A 20206-nucleotide genomic window follows, 5' to 3' on the forward strand; every position below is an offset into this window, starting at 1 on the left:
ACCATCCCAATTGTGAACAATGTTTTGTTTTATACAATAAATTTGAGCCATTGGCCAAATATTTCTATCTTTTAATTTCCAAAAAAAAGTATATTTTATTTTGAAACATGACATAGTGTATTTGTTCTAGGTCCAATGGTCTTCTTGTTACAATTAAAAACACAATCAGAACAACTACATAATCATTGAGTAACTCTGGAATGTGTTTACATACTAGATGACTTGAATGCTTCATTAGGTACACATTATTTACGTTCCTTTACTCCAGGAAGAAGTGATGCAATTTCTCATAATTGTAGTATTCAACAACGGAAAATTATAACATTTGCATAGTTACCACCCCAACTCATATTTTGAACATTGAGAAACAATGGGCCTGATTCAGAGCCGTTCGCTATTTGTGGTCGTTCGTTCAAAAACAAGGGGTGGCTATTCAAATGATCCGTTCGCAAATTGCAGTCTGTTCCCACCTCTAAGTCTGAACGAGCGAGCAAAACATACGCTCGTTTTTTTGATAAAAACGCCCCCTGGCCGCACGCACCATACGTCATGTCCGCTATTTATTAGATTAATCGAGTACATCGTACAGCGTATGAACTGCTCGCTATTCTTGTGGTTGGTGTTTTCAACCGCTATTTTGCGAGCAGTTCTGAGTTAAAAAAAACCAAGTGACGTGGTCAATGACGCTGCTGTATTAATTATGCACTCCCTTAAAACGCTCGTTTTGACCTTTAAGCACGCCTGCGTTCGGATCTCCACTCCCCGTTTTCAAGCACCTTCCCCTGTTACCACCCACATACGCCTCATTCTGTCACTCAAAATAGCAGGCCCTCGCTATATTGCGTACCAACGATTTTCGGCCGCACTGACTGGTTCGCGCATGCGTACTAAAAACCGTACACATGCGCAGATGTGCGAACATCGCTCGGAACGAGCGTACTGCCGCTAGCGAGTGGCTCTGAATGAGGGCCAATGTTTTCTAACAATTGGTCCAGTGTTCGATAAGTAGTGTACTGATGCATTTCATTGTAGAATAATGCACAACTTCATCAGATTGAAGTTGGGTGTTATTCCACAAGGAAATGCTTCATGTAGGCTACTTTGAGTCTACGACTGGACTGATCTTTACAACATTCTCATCTTACTAAGTATCTGCAGCCATGAGTGTTATTTTATAATGAATCAATAGAAGAGCCTACAGAACATTTTGGAAATTCTGTTACAATTGTTTTCGCTGGCGGCTGGTAGTGCCGGGCACTAAACATAGCAATTTCATTGTGGGGTCCTCTCATTCAAGCAAGGTGGTCTGCGGGTGTCAGAATGGAAAATATTAATCAATTTAATGCTAACTTCTCAAACTCTCTGTAGTGTAGTGCCTGGAGCTGGGCAGGGCTTAATGATGTAATCAAGCTCCACCCTTTTTGGCACACAGCGACAGCACCTCTTAGAGGAGGAATATTATGTAAGCTCCCCGTAGTGTATTTGTAACCCTACAGTACTGAGGACAAGTTGGCCTCGACCTCAGCACTTTTTTAGGTGTATATTGAAGATAAGTGACACTTTTTCTTAGGCCCTGATTTAGCTTGGATCGCAGTTGCTTAATACGCATGCAGTCGGCCGATTGTTGCGTTATGCACATGCGCAAACTAACTATTGCGATTAAGACTGCGATCGCAGAGGCTATGCAGACCCATCGCAGAGAGAGGAAGTGCCATTTGTCGGTGGTGACAGGGGGGTGGTCGGGCGAACGCAGGCGTGCGTGCTTGTTAGCAATTTCTGAGTGAGGTCAGGGCTTGTGCAAGTGTGCGTGAGGCTGCGAAGGTACTCGATGTTACCATTGGTTTCACAGTCTTGCTAAACATAACGGAAGTAAATTGGGCGTCCTTATGTTATGCTGCGAGGGCATAGCGATCGCAATGGATTAGCATACTATCGCTGTTGAACTGCATGCGTAATCGCAGCTGCGATCACAATAGCGATGCTTGCTGAATCAGGCCCTTAGTACTGAAGAGGTTAATGAAAGTATTGTCACATTAATCACTACTCAAACAGTATAAAAATACTATTAAACAGTATGCTATGACAAAACCATATATTCTTTTAAATTTATTCCCTATAGTATGTGGCTCTCAAATGATGTTGCCTGTCAGCTACATTATTATTCCATAACATTCCTATACAAATGAGCAGCAAAGAAGCCTGTCTACTTGATTGACTATAGAATAGTGAACCCAGGGCCTGATTCAGAGCCGGACGCTATTTGAGCTCGCTCGTTCAGAAAAAGGGGCCGGCTATTTAAATTGTGCGCTCGCTCTTTGCGGTCTGTTGATGCCTCTATGTCTGAACGAGCGAACGAAACATGCGCTCGCTATTTTGTAAAGGCGCCCCCTGGCCGCTCGCATCCTACGTCATCTCCGCTATTTATTTGATTAATCGAGTACATCGAAAGGCATCTGAACTGCTCTCAGTGCTTGTGGTTGGATTTTCCTACCGCAATCATGCGAACAGTTCAGGCTAAGAAACAACCAAGTGACGTGGTCGATGACGCTGCTTTGTTAATTATGCACACCCTTAAAACGCCCGTTTTGAACATTTGGCACGCCTGCGTTCGGATCACCACTCCCCGTTTTCAAGCACCTTCCCCTGTTACCACCCACAAACGCCTCATCCTGTCATTCAAATTAGCAGGCATTCGCTGTTTTGCGAGCGCTCGATTTCCGACCGCAATGACTGGTTGGCGCATGCGCATTACGACCCATACGCATGCACAGATGTGCGAACATCGCTCGGAGCGAACGAGCGGCCGCTTACGAGCGGCTCTGAATCAGGCCTCCAGTAATTTTGTGTCATATTTATAAAGGGGATCAGTATTAAATACCGCTGGACGCTGGAAGACCGGCAGTGAAGATCCCGACAGGTAAGTATTTTCACCATTCCCTAACCCCCCCCCCCTATCCCTAACCCTCCCTTAGGGGTGCCTAACCGTAACCTCCCCCCCAAGTGCCTAACCCTAACCCCCCCTGTAAGTGCCTAAACCTTCCCCCCTCCTTCCCCGCAGCCTAAACCTAAGTCTCCTGGGGGGTGTGCCTAACCCTACCCTCCCCCGGGGGTGCCTAACCCTCCCTTCCCCTAACCTAACTTTCCGGGGGGGTGCCTGTCCCTAAGTCCCCCCCAGGAGCCCCTAACCTAACCCCCCCCCCCTCCCCGTGGCTGTCCGTGCCCGGCATACCAATCGGAGGTAAGCCGGGCGTCGGGCTCCTGCCGTAGGTAAAATGGCAGGCATCGGGATTTCAACGCCTGTCATTAGACCCTTGCCAGGATTAGACAGTCGGGATGCCGACTGTATACCTTATAAAGAAGGACCTTGGGGCACAGCCAAACTTTATGAAAACTTCTAATTTTATTCATTTATATCTTACAAGGCAATGTTCGCACATTCTGTCTCCCTTTCCCTATCCTAAAACTTGAAGATTAACAGAGGGGAAACCAGCCCCAATAAGTAAAGTTATGGAGTGCTTTTCATTAAGTTCGGCTGTGTTGCCATGTCCTTCATTCCTATGGGAATATCCAATTAGATGCGATAACTCGTTTTCTCCTGTAAACCCGCCATCACATGGTACATATTTTGTGAGAGGACTTTTCTCCCTATCTTATTACACGTAATTTTTCTCCAGAGAATTTTTCTCCAATTTTCATTTTCTCGAGGAAAGAAATCTCCCTAGTAAAACAGTGGATTTACGCGGAAAAGCTATCCAATTACAAGCGAGCAAGAATTTTTTGGGGATTTGGGCTAGTTTTATCCGCAATTTTCTTTTCACTACCTCATGTGCAGGTGATAAGTTCTGCAAAACCGCTATTTTTGGCTAAACATGTCGAGACACCCTACTTAATGACTAATTAGGTCAAAATTATGTTTTCATAGCTTAATTTGACCAATAATGACATGTCATTTTTGGGGTGCAAAGTGCAGGAAAATGGTTTAATTGATGTGGGCCAGGTATATGGGGGTGCTGTATGAGTGGAACAGGTGTATATAAGATTGCAGGTGAGTGTTAGAGGTGTATTTTGAAGCTTTTTTAAAAGTGACTTAAAATTTTCCAAATATATACTTGGGGGTATATTATAAGTGAGAGTTTTTAGAAGTGGAGATATTGCCCATAGCAACCAATCAGATTCTAGCTAGGTGTTAGTTAAATGTTTAAAAGTAGAATCTGATTGGTTGCTATGGGTAACATCTCCATTTTTTAAAACCTCTCACTTTAGTAAATATACCCTATATCCATTTTTATACACCCCCAATTTAATTAGAACATTAATTTTGCAAGAAAACGCATACAGTGAATATACTAAAGTGGAATAAACATTTTCAGGGAAAATTATGCAATTGCACGGGTGGTCTGTATTCAGGAGATCTTTACGGAGGCTTGCTTGCAATTGGATAGCGCTAAAACGACGAATCTCGCGATAGAGGAAATATCGCATCTAATTGGATACCCCCCTTATTCTACAATATTACCATATTCACTCGCTGGATCTTTTCTAGTTCTTCAAAAAGGGGACACTGGGCCTAATTCAGACCCGCTCGCGAGCGCTCGCAAGCGGGTCGATGGTGCCCTAATGCGCATGCGCACGATGGAGGGAGCTCCGTCGTGCGCATGTGCGAGACCCGCCAGCCAAGCTGTCGCTATGGGTCTCGCACCAAAGGGGGCGTGCTGTCACTCACCATCGACAGTACGCCCCCTTTGGTGGGCGTGCCGGGGGCGTTGCTGCACAGACGGAGGCGTTCCATGGTAACGCCTACCGTCTGGGTCCGGCCCCACTGACATCACTAGTGATGTCAGTGGGAGTGCTTTTGGCTCTGGTAGAGCCAAAAGCACTCCTGGGCTTGCGGCAGCGAGACCCTACCGCAGGGTCTCGTCGCAAGCCCGATGGTTATGACCATCGCGACCATCTTTTTGGCCGCTCGCGTAAGCTGTGGGTCGTCACCCACAGCTATGCGAGCGGCCAGGAGGCCGCTCCATTTTTAGGTAGGAGGGCCCTGATTCAGAGCGAGCCCTCTGGTCAGAGCGTCCGGCTCTGAATCAGGCCCACTATTCATTAGAGTTACGCTTGGAACACACTAGACGATATATATTGGACGATTTGACGTTTTGAGGCGAATCGGAACGAAAAACCCCACACATCATCCAGTGTGTACGTACTATTGCGCGCTTCTGCATGTCTGTAATCAGATCTGCCCGCAAACCTGATATATCGGCCACTTGATATGGCTGGGCTGACATCACAACTGGGCGGGCATTTCAGTTTTCACCTGCCAGCATCGGCCGGCAAGATATGTCTGTGAATGACGTCATTCACAGACCTATTTGGTGTACACCCTCCCGGGATGCACTAGAGATATATCGCTCGTCAATAGAACGAGCATTATAACTCCAAGTGTGTACACAGCATTAAATGATTACAGGAAGGTGCAATGCAACATTCACTGAATAAAAACTTGGTCGAGTTGCTCTTAGGTGTTTGACAATTATTTTATCCATTTACCAGAAAACATATTTTCAATTTGCAAAGGCTGAAGGAAAACTCTAAATAAGTTTGGTCACCTTTGTAAATGTTTTTGTCACAGGTTTAGCAAATGATTTAACAGATCGTGCATTGGCTCATTGTACAGTAACACAATAGTATGTGTACAGCACTGTTTTGCTAACACTAGTCATTTACTTTCAATAAATCCATCTTTGGTAACTTAAGCCATGGTTATTTTTTTTTCATATACAATAGCCTTCTCTGTAATACATATATAGGAATGTAGGTCACAGACAATAAAACGTATGCACGGCTTTATCATTTCAGGTTCTCCAACACTGCAGCCAGATGCAGGCATTTCAGCAAGTGAATTATGGCCTTCTGAAGCTTCCTCTGTAACCAGTGAGGTAGTGACTACAATTGGACAAGCAGAAGAGATGGCGAATGCTACTTTGTATCACAACACTACATTACCGAGCAAGAATCCCAACACTAATGATACAAACCCAACCTCCAGTGTCCAGGACAATAGAACAATGCAGTTGGGAGAACTCAATCCTTCCGAATCTTCACCACTATCTTCATTCCAGCCTACAAACTCAGGTCTAAGTGATTCCAGCACATTAACTTTATTGACTTTGCCTTTATATCCATCATCCCCATACACATCTTCTGCTTCTGGAGCCGATCATTTAATTGCTTTTGAATCATCATCATCATCGTCACCACCGCCAACACTAACATCATCATCATTATCATTGTCATCAGTACCATTATCAACAATATCATCTAACCAGTCTTCCATATCAATCACTGATGTAGATTATACTTCTTCCACAATTGTACCTTATTCTGACATGGTAACACTAGGAAATAGTAAGGGGGGGATATTTAATCAGGACATTGTTACAGATGTTATAGAATCTAGTTCTACAGTGACCAGCAAGACCATGACCATTGAAACCACCAGTTTTTTGGAGACAATGGAAACAGAAAAATCAAGTTTAGAAGCTACTTCTAGGACAGTACAAACAGTAGCCATTCCAGAAGCAACAAGCAAAGCCCCCAATGGGCAAATCCAAAATACAGTGGAACCTTCAACAGAACAAGTTACAGAATTATCAGTACAAGAATCGTTCACACAAACATCCCATAGTTCAACACTAAAAAACATAACAATCTCTAACATTGAGTCAAATAATGACTCATTGACTACTTCATATAAACTCTTCATTCCATTTAGATCCACTTTTACAGTATCTTTAGACACACTAGATACCAACAATCTAGAATCACATCAAGCCAAAATATTATCTTCAAACAAGTCCACTGCTGCTGTAATGTCTACATTGACCGACCATGTTGATTTTATGGATGGAGCTTCAACGGATAATCAGGCAAGTAAAACTACATCCTATCCAATTACATCACTTAAACCATCATTTACAGCAGAAATGACAGAGGCTCCAAACTTGACAAACATCCTGCCATCCGATCAATATTCCACCACATGGCTTGCTTACAGTACTACAAATATAGGCCTTACAAAATCTTTAGCAAATGCAGAAATTAGTGAGTCTCCAGCAATAATCACTATAAATAACAGTACTAATGCCAACAGTGCAAACCCCAATTTTTCAACACATAAGTTATCTCAGAAACCAGGGAGCCCCTCAACTCAGTATGTAGAAACAAGTATTTCTACAAAGAACAACACAATGGCCCAGTCCTCTGTAGAACATCAAGCTATCTCAGGTTCTACATCTAAAAATGTATTACCACTAACTACTACTACTAGCACAATAGGTGATACTCAACCTGAAGTTGAGATGACCACTATTTTGACAAGCATGAATGCTGAGCTGACCTCTCCGAATTATTCAAGCCCTCTTCAACTAGATACAACTTTAGACAGTGACCCTTATTTGCATTTGTCTTCAAATGCTCCGTTGGAAAGTGATGAGAACTTATCTAGGTCATCACCAACAATGCAGTCTACAACCTCGACCCAGTTGTCACCAGAATTTATCACAGCAATCTCTTATTTTTACATTGATACTGTGTCAAACACAAATAAATTAGAACCAGTTTCAGAAGATGCATTATCTGTGGAAACAACAACCTCTGGAATTGGATTAAGTACATCTAGCAATGAGCAGAGGTCCACCATCTCTGCTACTACATCATTAGCTCAATCTAACACATCAACAATATTATTTTCGTCTCAGACTACTGCTGTGACTGCCGCTGAAATGACAACAGTAGCTGCTATGTCCAGTGGAATATCCACATTGATATACAGCACTGATAAAAACACAGACAACACACTGACAAGTGTTACAGAAATCGTCTTGGCCAATACTACAAAAATACAAAATATAATTGAAGAAAATACCATATCCAGTTCAACTCAGGCAGAACCCAGTACTTCAGCCAGTAGTGTCCCATCAGAAGTCATAATTTCATATTCTGAGACGTTGACCTCCCCTCTTAGTATAGAGCCAGGTACCATTGAGCCATCAGCATCTACATCAGTGGAGACCTTGACCCATCATGCACCAAGTGCCACCAATAATGCCACATCATGGACTTCAATATATTCTACTGACACACCATCAGAAATGCCTTTGTCTACCGAGTCATCCACGTTGATATTTAACGGGACATTTAACGGTAATAAAAACACAGTGAGCCTGCAGACAAATTATACAGGGGGCACCAATCACATAGTCACAGACAGTCCAAACATCAGTGAAGAAAGTACAATTTCTTCATCAACACTTACAAATTCTAATCCCGTAACCAGAAATGCTTTGTCAACCTTTGATGAATTAACCACTAATCTTGGTATTACTAGAAAACCAAGTACCATTAAACCAACCACAATAACATCGGTGCAAACAACAACAGGGTCTACATTAAGTAAGACTGGCAAATTCATATTATCATGGAGTTCTCCTGAAGCTTCCAATGTTTCATCTCCATCTGTAATGAAGACATCAACAACATTCTATTCTCAGTCAAATGCAGCAACTACTCTGGAAACACCATTAGCAGCTCCTGTGTCTACAATAAAGTATATGACTGATATAAACACAGGCAGCCTGCAGACATATTCTACAGGAAAGATCAGTCAGGCTGTCACAGACAGTCCAAGTATCAGTCAAGAAAATACAACTTTCATGTCAACGATGACAGTATCTGGAAACACAAACAGCAATGGATTGCCAACTTCTGTTGAATCAACCTCCAATCTTGGTATAACTACGGAGGCTAGTACAAACAAATCAACTGCAACTGCAAGAAGTGAAGATATTCCCAGTAGTCATGTAATGACATCCAGGACTATTACACATAATAATACTGCAATGTCTAATGTTACATCACCAGCTGTGTTAAACACAAGTATAATATTATTCTCCTCCCAGCCCACCGTCACTTCTGCTCCCGAAACTCTGATGTCTAGTTGGACATCTACTGCTTCATATGAAATGAACACGAACACAGAGAGCATGAAGACTAATTCTTTTGGACACTCCAGTTTCACTACCACAAAGATTTCTAATGTCAATGAAGAAAGTACATTTTCCAAGTCACCAAACACTGAATCTAGAACATCAACCAGTTATCTATCATCAGGATTTCCTATTGCATATTCTAGTGAATTAACCAACCTTGTTAATATTACTAGTGAACAAAGTGCATTTGAAACAGCAGCAATTTCAGAAGCAACAGTATCAATGGAGGCAAGAACTGGAACTATGGTAAGTACCCCAACTAATGCAATAACTGTTATTGATAATAGTAAAACAATCTCTGCCATTACTTTGCCAGCTGCATTGACCACATCTACAATACTATTCTCTACTCAGTCCAGTTCAACAAATGCTGGTGAAACTCTAACCGGAATGCATATATCTAATGGGACAGTAACTGTAATATATAACCCTGATACAAACACCGAGCACTTGCAGACAGCTACTGCTGAGGAGATGTCAAGTCATCCATCGATGTCTAGTGGCATGACGACACCACTCTTTTCCAAGTTAACTGACAGCGTTGTAAGTGTTACTGACTACATGGGTTCTACCACATACTTTAGTCCACATTCAGATGCTTTGACTTCATCAAGCACTCAATCTACAGATCATTTGATGGCCTCTACAATACCAAGTATCACATCCAGTGAAATGCATGAGTCTGTCAATCAGACAAGTCCAGAAACTTCACAACGTGTTGAAATTTCTTCCACCGTCAACTCATTACTATCTAAACCTACATCTGAAAAACAACTGGAATCTACTTCTACAGTTAATACTGATTTACAATCACATTCTTCAACTGCTTTCACTTTGCCCTTCACTACTGATAGTAAGATGCCTTCAGCACAGCCCATAACTACTAAAATATCTTCAGTGTTGACCACTATGGGTAATGCTACGGTTATTCAGCAGACAGTAACAGGAGAAGACAACATCTCAACATCCTCAGGGTCTACAGCACAAGCTGACTTTTCAGCTACAATCACTGTAGGTATGGTCCATTCTAGTAGCAGTACCACTCACAAAGCAGTCACTTCAGATTCCATGCTCCAAACCATTTCCCATGTGTCATCCATAGCTATAACGTCAACTCACCCATCATCCTTGCCACATACAACTACAATCTTTCCAACAAGCATATCTAATTCTCTTTCTACAGTCTCTTCTATGGTATCTTCTGCTGAAGTATCAACTGTTTCATCTGCAGGAAATGCAACACAAACCTTTACCTTTACACCAACTCCTTCTTCCTCTTACGTAACTCATACAAACCCCACAAGTCATGTTTCACCATCAATTATTAATATATTGTTGTCAACTCAGCTCACAAAGGCTACCCAAGCTCCAACGTCAGGGGCTTTTACTGCAAAAACCACACCTTTTATACCAACAAATCACACAGCACATACACCTACCACAGTTGTTCTTCCAACCACCGTAAAAACCAGCATAGTCACAAGTTCCCCCTCAATCACGACTCATGCACCCAGTATAAATACGATGAAAACGATCCCAGAAACTTCCAAAACATCAACTGTTCTCCCTCAAACCATTACTTCACCAACCGTGGCACCTACGACTGCAACCATGACAACGACGGTGGCTTCTGTGGCACCAGTGACAAATGCTACTTCTACTCAAAGCACAATTTCGACAACCCTGCTTAGTACATCACCAACGCCTTCCTCTTTGGAGTGTCAGCGATCATCAGAAACCATGATAAAAAGTGGTAAGTCCTCTTAGCATTTTCTTTGCGTTTGAATATTCAGGTCCAGTTGTATGTGAGAAAATAATATGGACTATGGAACATTATTGAACAAAATAATTGTAAATGAAGGACGCCGAATAATCAGCAGTCCTTGTAAATCAAACTGAGCAAACCATTTGCAGAATTTAATATATTTTTGAAAAGACTACACTAGCACAGATTAAGGGCCATATCAAATTAGCCGCATTTGTGCGAAAAGTTTTACACTTATAGGAACTATTCGCCAAAAAGGAGTATCGCGCTATCCTATTAGCCGTGGATTTTCGTACATGTGAATTCTCCATAGGCAAAAGCCGCAAAAAGTTTTCACCATCGCAGAGCAGGTAAAAAGTTGTGCAAAACCCCTCTTTTTGGCAAAAATGTCGTCACGTGGTTCAGAACCCCCTGCACACCGTCCCTAATGACTAATTAAGTAAACAATATTTTTTTAATTAGCTTTAATTAGTCATTTTTTGGGGTGAAAATGTAAACAGTGTTGTAAAATGGGTTTAAAGTAGTGGGGTAGGTATTTTGGGACGGGTGTTGGGACGGGTGTTTTTGGGATTGCCGGTGCAAGTGACAGGTGTATTTTTAAAATGTTTAGAAAAATTCACTATTATGACAAAAAACATACCTACACCAATTTTAATGTACCCGCAATTTAACTACAGCATTTATTTTTCCCCAAAAATATTGTTTCCTATCATTTTTTTCACTGTTAGAGAAAAATGCATATAACAGCTATTTGACAATTCAAGAACCCCAATTCCTTTGATTATGGTCACTAAAAAACTTTACACTATTAACCTATCTTAGTTTGACTTTTTTTGGGGCTACAGGCTAATTTACATACTTTCAACTGTACTTTTCGCCTATAACACATTGAAAAGTTTTTGGGAGAATGCCGCTTTGCGTCTTTGGCAATTGGATTGCGCGAAAAACGGCAGATGCGATAGATGCAAAAAGTGACACATTCGAGCGAAAAGTACGCAAAGTTTTTGCATGCGAAAACTAAATGTTTTTTGCGTCTATGGCCCTAAAACTGTTTTGAACTGGTGTCATTTTGATTGGTCGGTTTTCACCTTGTATCATGTGTACAGTAAGCTACAAAACGATCACTATTCGTGAATACAATATTTGTTCTGTCAAAAGGATTTCACTGAGTATGGCAGGAAAACCAGAGCAACTAATGAGCCATGTCCGCTGAGTGCACTGCAGTGCTATAATATCAAGATCTGGGTGTTCATGTGGACGCTTGAATAAACAGATCAGTGAAATCTGGCAATGTCATGTACATGACACACAGCCAGGTCACACCCCGATCCAATCTCTCAGCACTTGCACTGAGCCTCTAGATCACATTGCACCTGGTTCTGTATAGTTAGGGAATATGGGGATGGTTGTTCAAATGTGATATTTCTTTCAGCATATGTATGGGAGAGGTATATAAGATATCAGTTCACAGCACAGAGACTGACATGACAAATTGTAACTGCGGCTTTTGATCATATCAGTAGAAGAAATCGATTCTGGTAACTGCAGTGTTGAACTTTGAGGGGTTTATCAACCAACTATCAGTGTTTTTGCTCAAAAAATGTAAAGACGGCAATGCTATTAAGTGCGAAAGACATCTGGTTTTACACTTATTGTATTGCTGTTTTGAATTCTGCGGGCAGACAGTTTAGTAAATAAGCCCCTAAGACTTTATGAAAATGCCAGAACTTTAGACCCATATTTTTTAAGAATAAAGAGGTTGTGAGGTTTACGTGGGCCAGTAAACATCATCTTGTACACAGGCCTCTCATGTACAGCTAGACTGCAATGCAAACATTGTTTTCTGCCCAAGGCTACATGCAGTATTAAAGAGTTTGTGTGTACGCTTTGTAAGGGTCTTGTCGCTGAGCTGCACAAATTTAGCTTCTAAGCAATCATGTCCTGAAATGCTACCGATTGAGGCTTTGTTGCTAGAGAGAAAAAGGAGAGCACACAGCGCTTAGTAATGGCCTAGTAGATAGAGATATAACAAATTTTCAATTGTTTATAAATAGTACTTTATATGTTGAAAGTTTGAAACCAGTAAAATGACACAATCTGATAGAATCAGATAAAATCAATACATCTAATACACATATATATATATAAATAGTCACAGAATAGATATATAATTTAAAAAAATCACGTAAGGTTAACACTGTTGCTCTTTTAAGAAAAATAGCAGCAGTCTATGGGCCAAATTCAATAGAGGCGAATTGGCGAAAATATCACCTAAAAACTTTTTGCCTAATTCAATTCTATGAGGATTTCGCTTAAGCGGAAACTCGATGCATTGAATTCGGCAAAAAAGTTAATCCAATGAATAGCTAGTAAAACGAAGTGCAAAATCTTTATTTTGGGGTGCAAACGTGGGGGAAACGACTCAGAACCTTTGGGACAGCCCCCCAAAGGGACAAATCTGCAAAAAAAAACCTAAGAACACCCCAAAAAAGATGTAATTTTTGCGGTGAAAATGTAAAAAGTGGGGGGAAAAGCATAAAAACTAGTGAAATAGGCTTCTTGGGGGGGCTGCAAGGATGGGTCAGGTGTTTTTGGGATTGCAGGTGCATGCAGCAGGTGGGTTTTTCACATTTTTAAAAACTTCACTTTAGAGACAAAAATATGATAGCACCCATTTTCAAGTACCCCAAATTTAATTGGACTACTTATTTTCACCCAAAAATACTGCTTTATGCTATTGTTCACCACTTTTACAAAGACGCTAATAGCAGCAATTTACACAACTTAAGTACCCAAAATAGCTTTATTAGGGCTATTAGTACACATTTCCCTATGTTAGTGTATCTTTTTCTGGGGTACAGACTGATTTCCCCAATTCTTTCAGCACTTTTCGCCTGTTCCACATTCACCTATTTCTGTTTTTGCCTGTTTTGCAATTGAATTAGGCGAAAATTGGGGACGTGCACTGAATGAATTCGCCTCTGAAATAGGCGAATGAGGCAAAAAGTCGGACAGCCGAAAACTTTCCGACTTTTCGCCTCTAATTGAATACGGCCCTATGTGTTCAGTTGCAGCCTGAACACATGTAGTGAGCCAAGTGTCTGTCCACACATAATATGGAAGAACAAAGTCAAATATATGAATATGTGAATAGGTAAAAAGTTGAAGTAGCAGCCAGTCAGAGATAAATACAGTGAAAGTATCTTTGTGTCTGTGCTGGCATCCTATTACAAGCACTTGTAGTTAAATCTCAGTTTATACTACCGGAGCCGGCTCTCATCCAGGGTAATCTCCGTGAGTAAACTGTTGACCGGTCAGGATTAATCGTGCCTTGAAAGATTAATCGAGTCTTGAAAAAGTCTCTAGGCAAAAAGAGACGAAACACGTTAACACTAGTAGGGCTGTTCTCTTTATCGTAGCAGCAGTCATTTTTCTGGACTCTAAAAGTGATTTTTTTTCTCCCGAACCACTGATATCCGAAATAGTGGACACTGTTCTTATACGTACCCAGAACCGGATCATGTGTCTGGACATACAAGGGACGATCCGACACGGAGCCGAGAGTGGCTTGTTCCCTTAGCCGTGATCATAAGATCATTGACTGGCTTGTATTACACTCTGGAGAAGTGAGCGGTGCGGACATACTACTGGCTAAATAGCATTTCCAGGAGAGGTGAGAGGCATGTGCTCATAGCCGCTGGCACGATTAATCCTGAACGGTCAACAGTTTACTCATGGAGATTACCCTGAATGAGAGCCGGCTCTGGTAGTATAAACTGAGATTTAACTACGAGTGCCTGTAATAGGACGCCAGCACAGACACAAAGATACTACACTGTATTTAGCTCTGACTGGCTGCTGCTCAAACTTTTTACATATTCATATATTTGACTTTGTACTTCCATATTATGGGGTCAATCCTATTAGGTGCGAATTGCGAGTAGCGAGTTTGTTTCTTGAAACTCGCAGAATTTGCAGTGAAGCGCGCTCCAGAGAATTCTCCAATCCAATTAAATTACCTATTCGCACTACTAGCAGCGGAGGGGTGCGAACTGACTGCTAAATGAGACTTGAGAGAAATGCATGAAATTGTGTGGAAACCATCCTGGACCCCCCAAAATGGGTACTTTTGTTAGCAGGACCGTATATAAGGCTGTTTGTGGGCATTAGGAAGGTACTGTAGGTTTTTAAATGGTGTGAAATGGCTGATTGGTGGTTTCTTTTTTATATGCAAGAAAATAATTAAAAAAAAAAAAAAAAAATTTCAGTTAATCTCAAACGAATTAAACGAAAATTCTAATAAAAGTAGGAAAAAGGGAGATTTTGGGGTACTTTGAGGGCACCTTGAAAAAGTAAAAAAAAAATGATAAAAACAATTATTTTTCAACTAAAAAAATTATTGTAATTAAATTTGGGGTGCCTAAACTAACGAAAAAGCTGATTTTGGGGTAATTTGAGGTAATTTTTCTTTTTTTACCCCCAAAATGACTTGTAATTATTGGACTAATTAAGCTAATTGGAAACTTCCAAATGCCTAATTAGTCATTAGGGGGGGGGGGGGTGTCCAAGGGGTTCAGCACAGTATCCCGACTTTTTACCCTTAAAATAAAGATTCTCCTATCCATCTCTCTCAGGGAGGTGCAAATGGAATGATGCGAATTCAGGGCCTAATTCAGACCCGCTCGCAAGCGGGTCGATGGTGCCCTAATTCGCATGCGCACGACGGAGGGAGCTCCGTCGTGCGCATGCGCGAGACCCGCATAGCAACATCCAAGCTGTCGCTATGGGTCTCGCACCAAAGGGGGCGTGCTGTCAATGGTGAGTGACAGCACGCCCCCTTTGGTGGGTGTGCCGGGGGCGTGGCTGCCCAGACGGAGGCATTTCCATGGGAATGCCTACCGTCTGGGACCGGCCCCACTGACATCACTAGTGATGTCAGTGGGAGTGCTTTTGGCTCTGATAGAGCCAAAAGCACTCCTGGGCTTGCGGCAGCGAGACCCTACCGCAGGGTCTCGTCGCAAGCCCGATGGTCGCGATGGTCTTGCCCATCGCGACCATCTTTTTGGCCGCTCGCATAAGCTGTGGGTGGTCACCCACAGCTATGCGAGCGACCAGGAGGCCGCTCCATTTTTAGGCAGGAGGGCCCTGATTCAGAGCGAGCCCTCTGGTCAGAGCGTCCGGCTCTGAATCAGGCCCTCAGTCTGACTGGTTCAGTGCGAGTTGCTAATTGGATTGCAAAATGAATTCAATATGCGATTTCGAAGTGAAAATAGCAACTCGCACCTCGCAATACGTAATTCGCATCTAATAGGATTCACCCCTATGTGTGGACAGAGACTTGGTTCACTACATGTGTCAGGCTGCAACTAAACACATAGGCTGCTGCTATTTTTCTTAAAAGAGCAATATTGTTATCTTACGCGATTTTTTATTATGTATCTTTTCTGTGACTATTTCTATTTACACGTGTATTAGATGTATTGATTTGATCTGATTCTATCAGATTGTGTAATTTTACTTGTTTCAGCATATAAAGTACTGTTTTTAAACAATTGAATATTTGTTATATCTCTATCTACTAGGCCATTACTAAGCGCTGTCTGCTCTCCTTTTTCTGTTTAATATTGTGTATTCTTTGAAGTCCGACACTTGACTTCTCACACATGCTGCTAGTTTGTTAAGTGCCATTTTTCATCAGCTTAATAGCCCCGGGAGTTGGGTAGAGATTCTACCACCTGTTACATTAATTGCTATAGAAGCAAGACCAGCTCTATCTCTAAAATAACATGCTTGTAAAATCTATTGGCAAAAACGGATTATATTATTAAAATAGTACTTTACGTATATACATTATACATATGTACTAAACATTGAAAAATGTGAAAATATTTCCCTGGACACTTTGCTGACATGTTCGTGTACATACACCCTACAGAACAACATATACTTCAGACCAGGGGTGTACAACCTCTTTAGGTTTGCTTGCCGTACTGTGAGATAGCATAGTTTGAATGGGTTGCTATAAACCTTTCCAAAATGCAAAGCAGACCCATAGGTTTCTATGGGGCTGCTATGCTATCGGAATTACCAAGCCACTCCGGAGCTTGGCCCTTGCTGCTAACGCCATCTGTTAGTGTACCCATCACCTGCCCACAGTAGAATGCCATCTCGTAGGCTAAACCGCCTATTAAGTCAGTTGGAACTTTTTGCTTATGCCTTTGCTTTTTGGAGTCACAAAGGGGCGCAGCTTTGCTTTTGTCTATATTGTCATTGGGAAATGTGGGCTTGACTTCAGCAGAAACGGGTCGTGCCTTTGCCTGATCAGGGTCATGACCCCATATGTTGGCACTGGAATGTTGCATATCGCAAAATGTCTGGATGCACTGTTGGCCAACCAAGGAGCAATTTGCAATCTCTTGTTTACAGTGCAGTTCTTCATTCTTTATCTGGTATAGGGTAATGTTGTTTTTTTTAGAATCTACTCTCTGCTCTCATCTTCGGGGAGGCAGGGCCAGACTATAGCCGTCATTAGGTCCCGCCCCCTTCACAGGAAAACCTGCGATTCACAGGTCCATGAGGAGGGGGCGGGGCTAAATGAAGCGAATCACGTCTTTTAGCCCCGCCCCCTCCCTACGGATACGCAAATTTCTAGGAAGTGGGTGGGATGCAGGAGATTTGCCTACTCTTTTGGGGGGGTGCGGGGGGTTACCCGAAAAATCGGGAGCCTCCGCAACTTCCGGGAGAGTAGGCATGTATGCGTAAATGTGATTTAAACACATCCTATGGCTTAATTGTTGATTGTGTCTCACTGCCCAGTTCTTACCCTGATGAATCAGCCGAACATCACACAGAGAGACAACGTTGTGCAGAACTTTACGGAGTATCTTAACCACACTCTGTACAAAGTACTAAATCAGCCAATTGAAGTATTTGTGAACAAGACGTCAGTAAATGTAAGTACTGCACATGCCAATTCTCTTAGGCTCATCTACAAAGGATAGCACGATTAAAATGTAATGAGGGCTTCATGCTCCACACCGAACCATATATTTTCATGGTAGCATTAAGGACCTCATTCAGAGTCTGTCGTTGCGGCCGCACGGTCGTACGCCACCGATGTTCGCTAAACTGCGCATGCGTAAAATTCGCAATGCGCGTGCGCAAACTAGCTATTACGATCAGAAATTACTCTCTCCTTCAACTTGGCCAAGTCGTTAGTTTGAGTGACAGGATGAGGCGTTTGTGGGTGGTAATAGGGGAAGGTGCTTGTGAACGGGGGAGTGGAGATCCGAACGCAGGCGTGCCTGACTATGCAAACGGCGTTTTATGGGAGTGCATAATTAACTAAGTAGTGTCATGGCACATGTGACATGGGAGGTTTTTACACTGACTTGATCGTAGTGCTTAAGAGAGGGTATGGTCAACCTTAAGGTCTACGACCAGCACCGATGGTTCCCGATGGTCTCGATTAATCCTTATATGCCCAGAGATGACGTGTAATGGGAACGAGAAGGGGGCGTATTTTTAGTCTTACGGCCGCATCCTCCCCTCGCTCGTCCAGCTAACGATCCCATCTTACCGACGCAACTTGTGAGCGCTTCATTTGCATATCCGGCCCCTTTTACCTTACGACCGTGTGGCCGCAACGACCGACTCTGAATGAGGTCCTAATTCTTTTAAGCTAAACAAATAGAGAATGTAGCAGTTTAATGTGTTTTTTTTTTTTAATATCTCCTAATTTATATTAAGTCATATTAACCTACTCAGTGGCAGATCCAGGTGCGGGATCAGAGCGCTCGGCCCTCCTAACACAAACACAAACACCTTCTCCTTTGTGTGGCCACGACCTCCCACTCCTCTCCTCCTTGGGGGCTGCGCAGTCAGCTGGCTCCGCCTCCTAAAGGAGGGTATGTTTGTGTTGGGGGGAGGGTGAATCACGCTCCAACCACAGACACTATCCCTCCCTCCAATGGATCCACCACTAACCCTACTCTCCTGGAATCTCTAGGAAACTCCCCAATTTCAATGAGTCCTTACAAACGCCAGGGAAATCAGGTCACCATCCCACATGCCACCCACTTCCTGGTGCAATGGGCAGGATCGAATTGCGTCATTATGTCCATGTATACATTTTATTTATATTATTTCTGCACACGCAGAAGTGTATTGAAAATGTATTGGACATTTCTGGTCAGTGACTGGGTGGTGTCAAAGAGGATGTCTATTCAGGCGCACACAGATGGTCCGACTTATGAGTGTGTTAAGGGAGTGTCGCAGATATGTCGCTTTAGTGGTTGGGTCTACGAGAACCGCGCCGGGCCCAGGTGACAGGGGGCGTGGCCTAATCTCGGGAGGCATTGCCACGCCCCTTAGAAAAAATGCACGCTGGGGAGGGGGGCACTGTGTGCCCCTCAGCCCGGCGCACAGCCAATGGGGGGCGCAATCAGCATGATCGCTCCCCCCATAGGCATAGGAGACTGCTCCGGCTGCTGCTTTAGTAGCCATGAGCAGTCTCCCAGTGCAGCCCAGCACACAGCAGCGTGTTCTGGGATGCTGTGACTTGAGAGGGAGGGGGAGCGGTGCCGGACCCGGGCCCCCGCCGGGCCCCTGCAGCAAGCCTGGGCCCGGGTACTTTGTACACGCTCCCCCCCTCTCGACGCCCCTGGTTGCATACACAGGGCATGATTCAGGTTTGGGAATAGAGTGCAGGTGGGCCAGATGTAAAATGTGCAAAGAGATTAGATTTGGGAGGTTTGAGTCCAAACTGACATCTAAATTGCAGTGTAAATATAAAGCTACATGCAACAGCAGCCAGTATTTACCCTGCATGCAAAAAAAATTATGTTTCTACTTCAGGGTCCATAGGGTATCCACAGGATACCTTGGGTATAGGTGTGACGTCAGTCGCAGGGCACCAAAGAGTTAAGCTTTCAGCCTCCCAGGATGCACTAGGTCCCCCTCCTATACCCCGCCCCCGGGCCAAGGCACCTCAGTTTAGTTTGGTGCCCGGCCGGAGTCGTGTGCACCTGTTGGAGTGGGGGCTAGAAGAGCCCCTGAAGCTTATTCTTCATGCAGCTGTGGCTGCACATCTGGATGAACAGCATGGACAGTCAGTCCTGACGTCCATGCTGTCTTCCCTACACCCCGCCGGTACCAGAACGCCGGTACTGATCCGGGGATGCTGGTGGGCGTCTGGGGTCACAGCTAGCGGTGACCCCAGATGCTCCGGACCATGGCCGGATTCAAGGGGGACAGAGGTAAGCAGCGGGGTCCCGCGGTGGGTCCCCGCTGATCACATGGTCCTAAGTCCCCAGGCAGGGGGCTCCCTGGGGACTGGCTGCAGCGTGGAGCCAGGCGACCAACCTGCGCTTCCACTACCCCCTGGGACAGCGGACCG

General features: G+C 43.4%; 1 protein-coding gene across 2 annotated transcripts in view; it reads left to right on the forward strand.

The window, feature by feature from the left end:
* Positions 1-20206, forward strand: part of KIAA1549L (KIAA1549 like) — a 248584-nt gene that overhangs the window by 95940 nt on the left and 132438 nt on the right. For both annotated transcript variants that reach the window (XM_088470490.1, XM_088470491.1), the window contains exons 2-4: positions 5854-6129; positions 10228-10797; positions 17626-17762. In XM_088470490.1, the coding sequence (XP_088326616.1) occupies positions 5854-6129; positions 10228-10797; positions 17626-17762 (983 nt within the window). The remainder of the gene's footprint in view (positions 1-5853; positions 6130-10227; positions 10798-17625; positions 17763-20206) is intronic.

The sequence above is a fragment of the Taudactylus pleione genome, unplaced genomic scaffold, assembly GCF_031769625.1.
Source record: "Taudactylus pleione unplaced genomic scaffold, aTauple2 ptg000100l, whole genome shotgun sequence".
Taxonomy (NCBI): domain Eukaryota; kingdom Metazoa; phylum Chordata; class Amphibia; order Anura; family Myobatrachidae; genus Taudactylus; species Taudactylus pleione.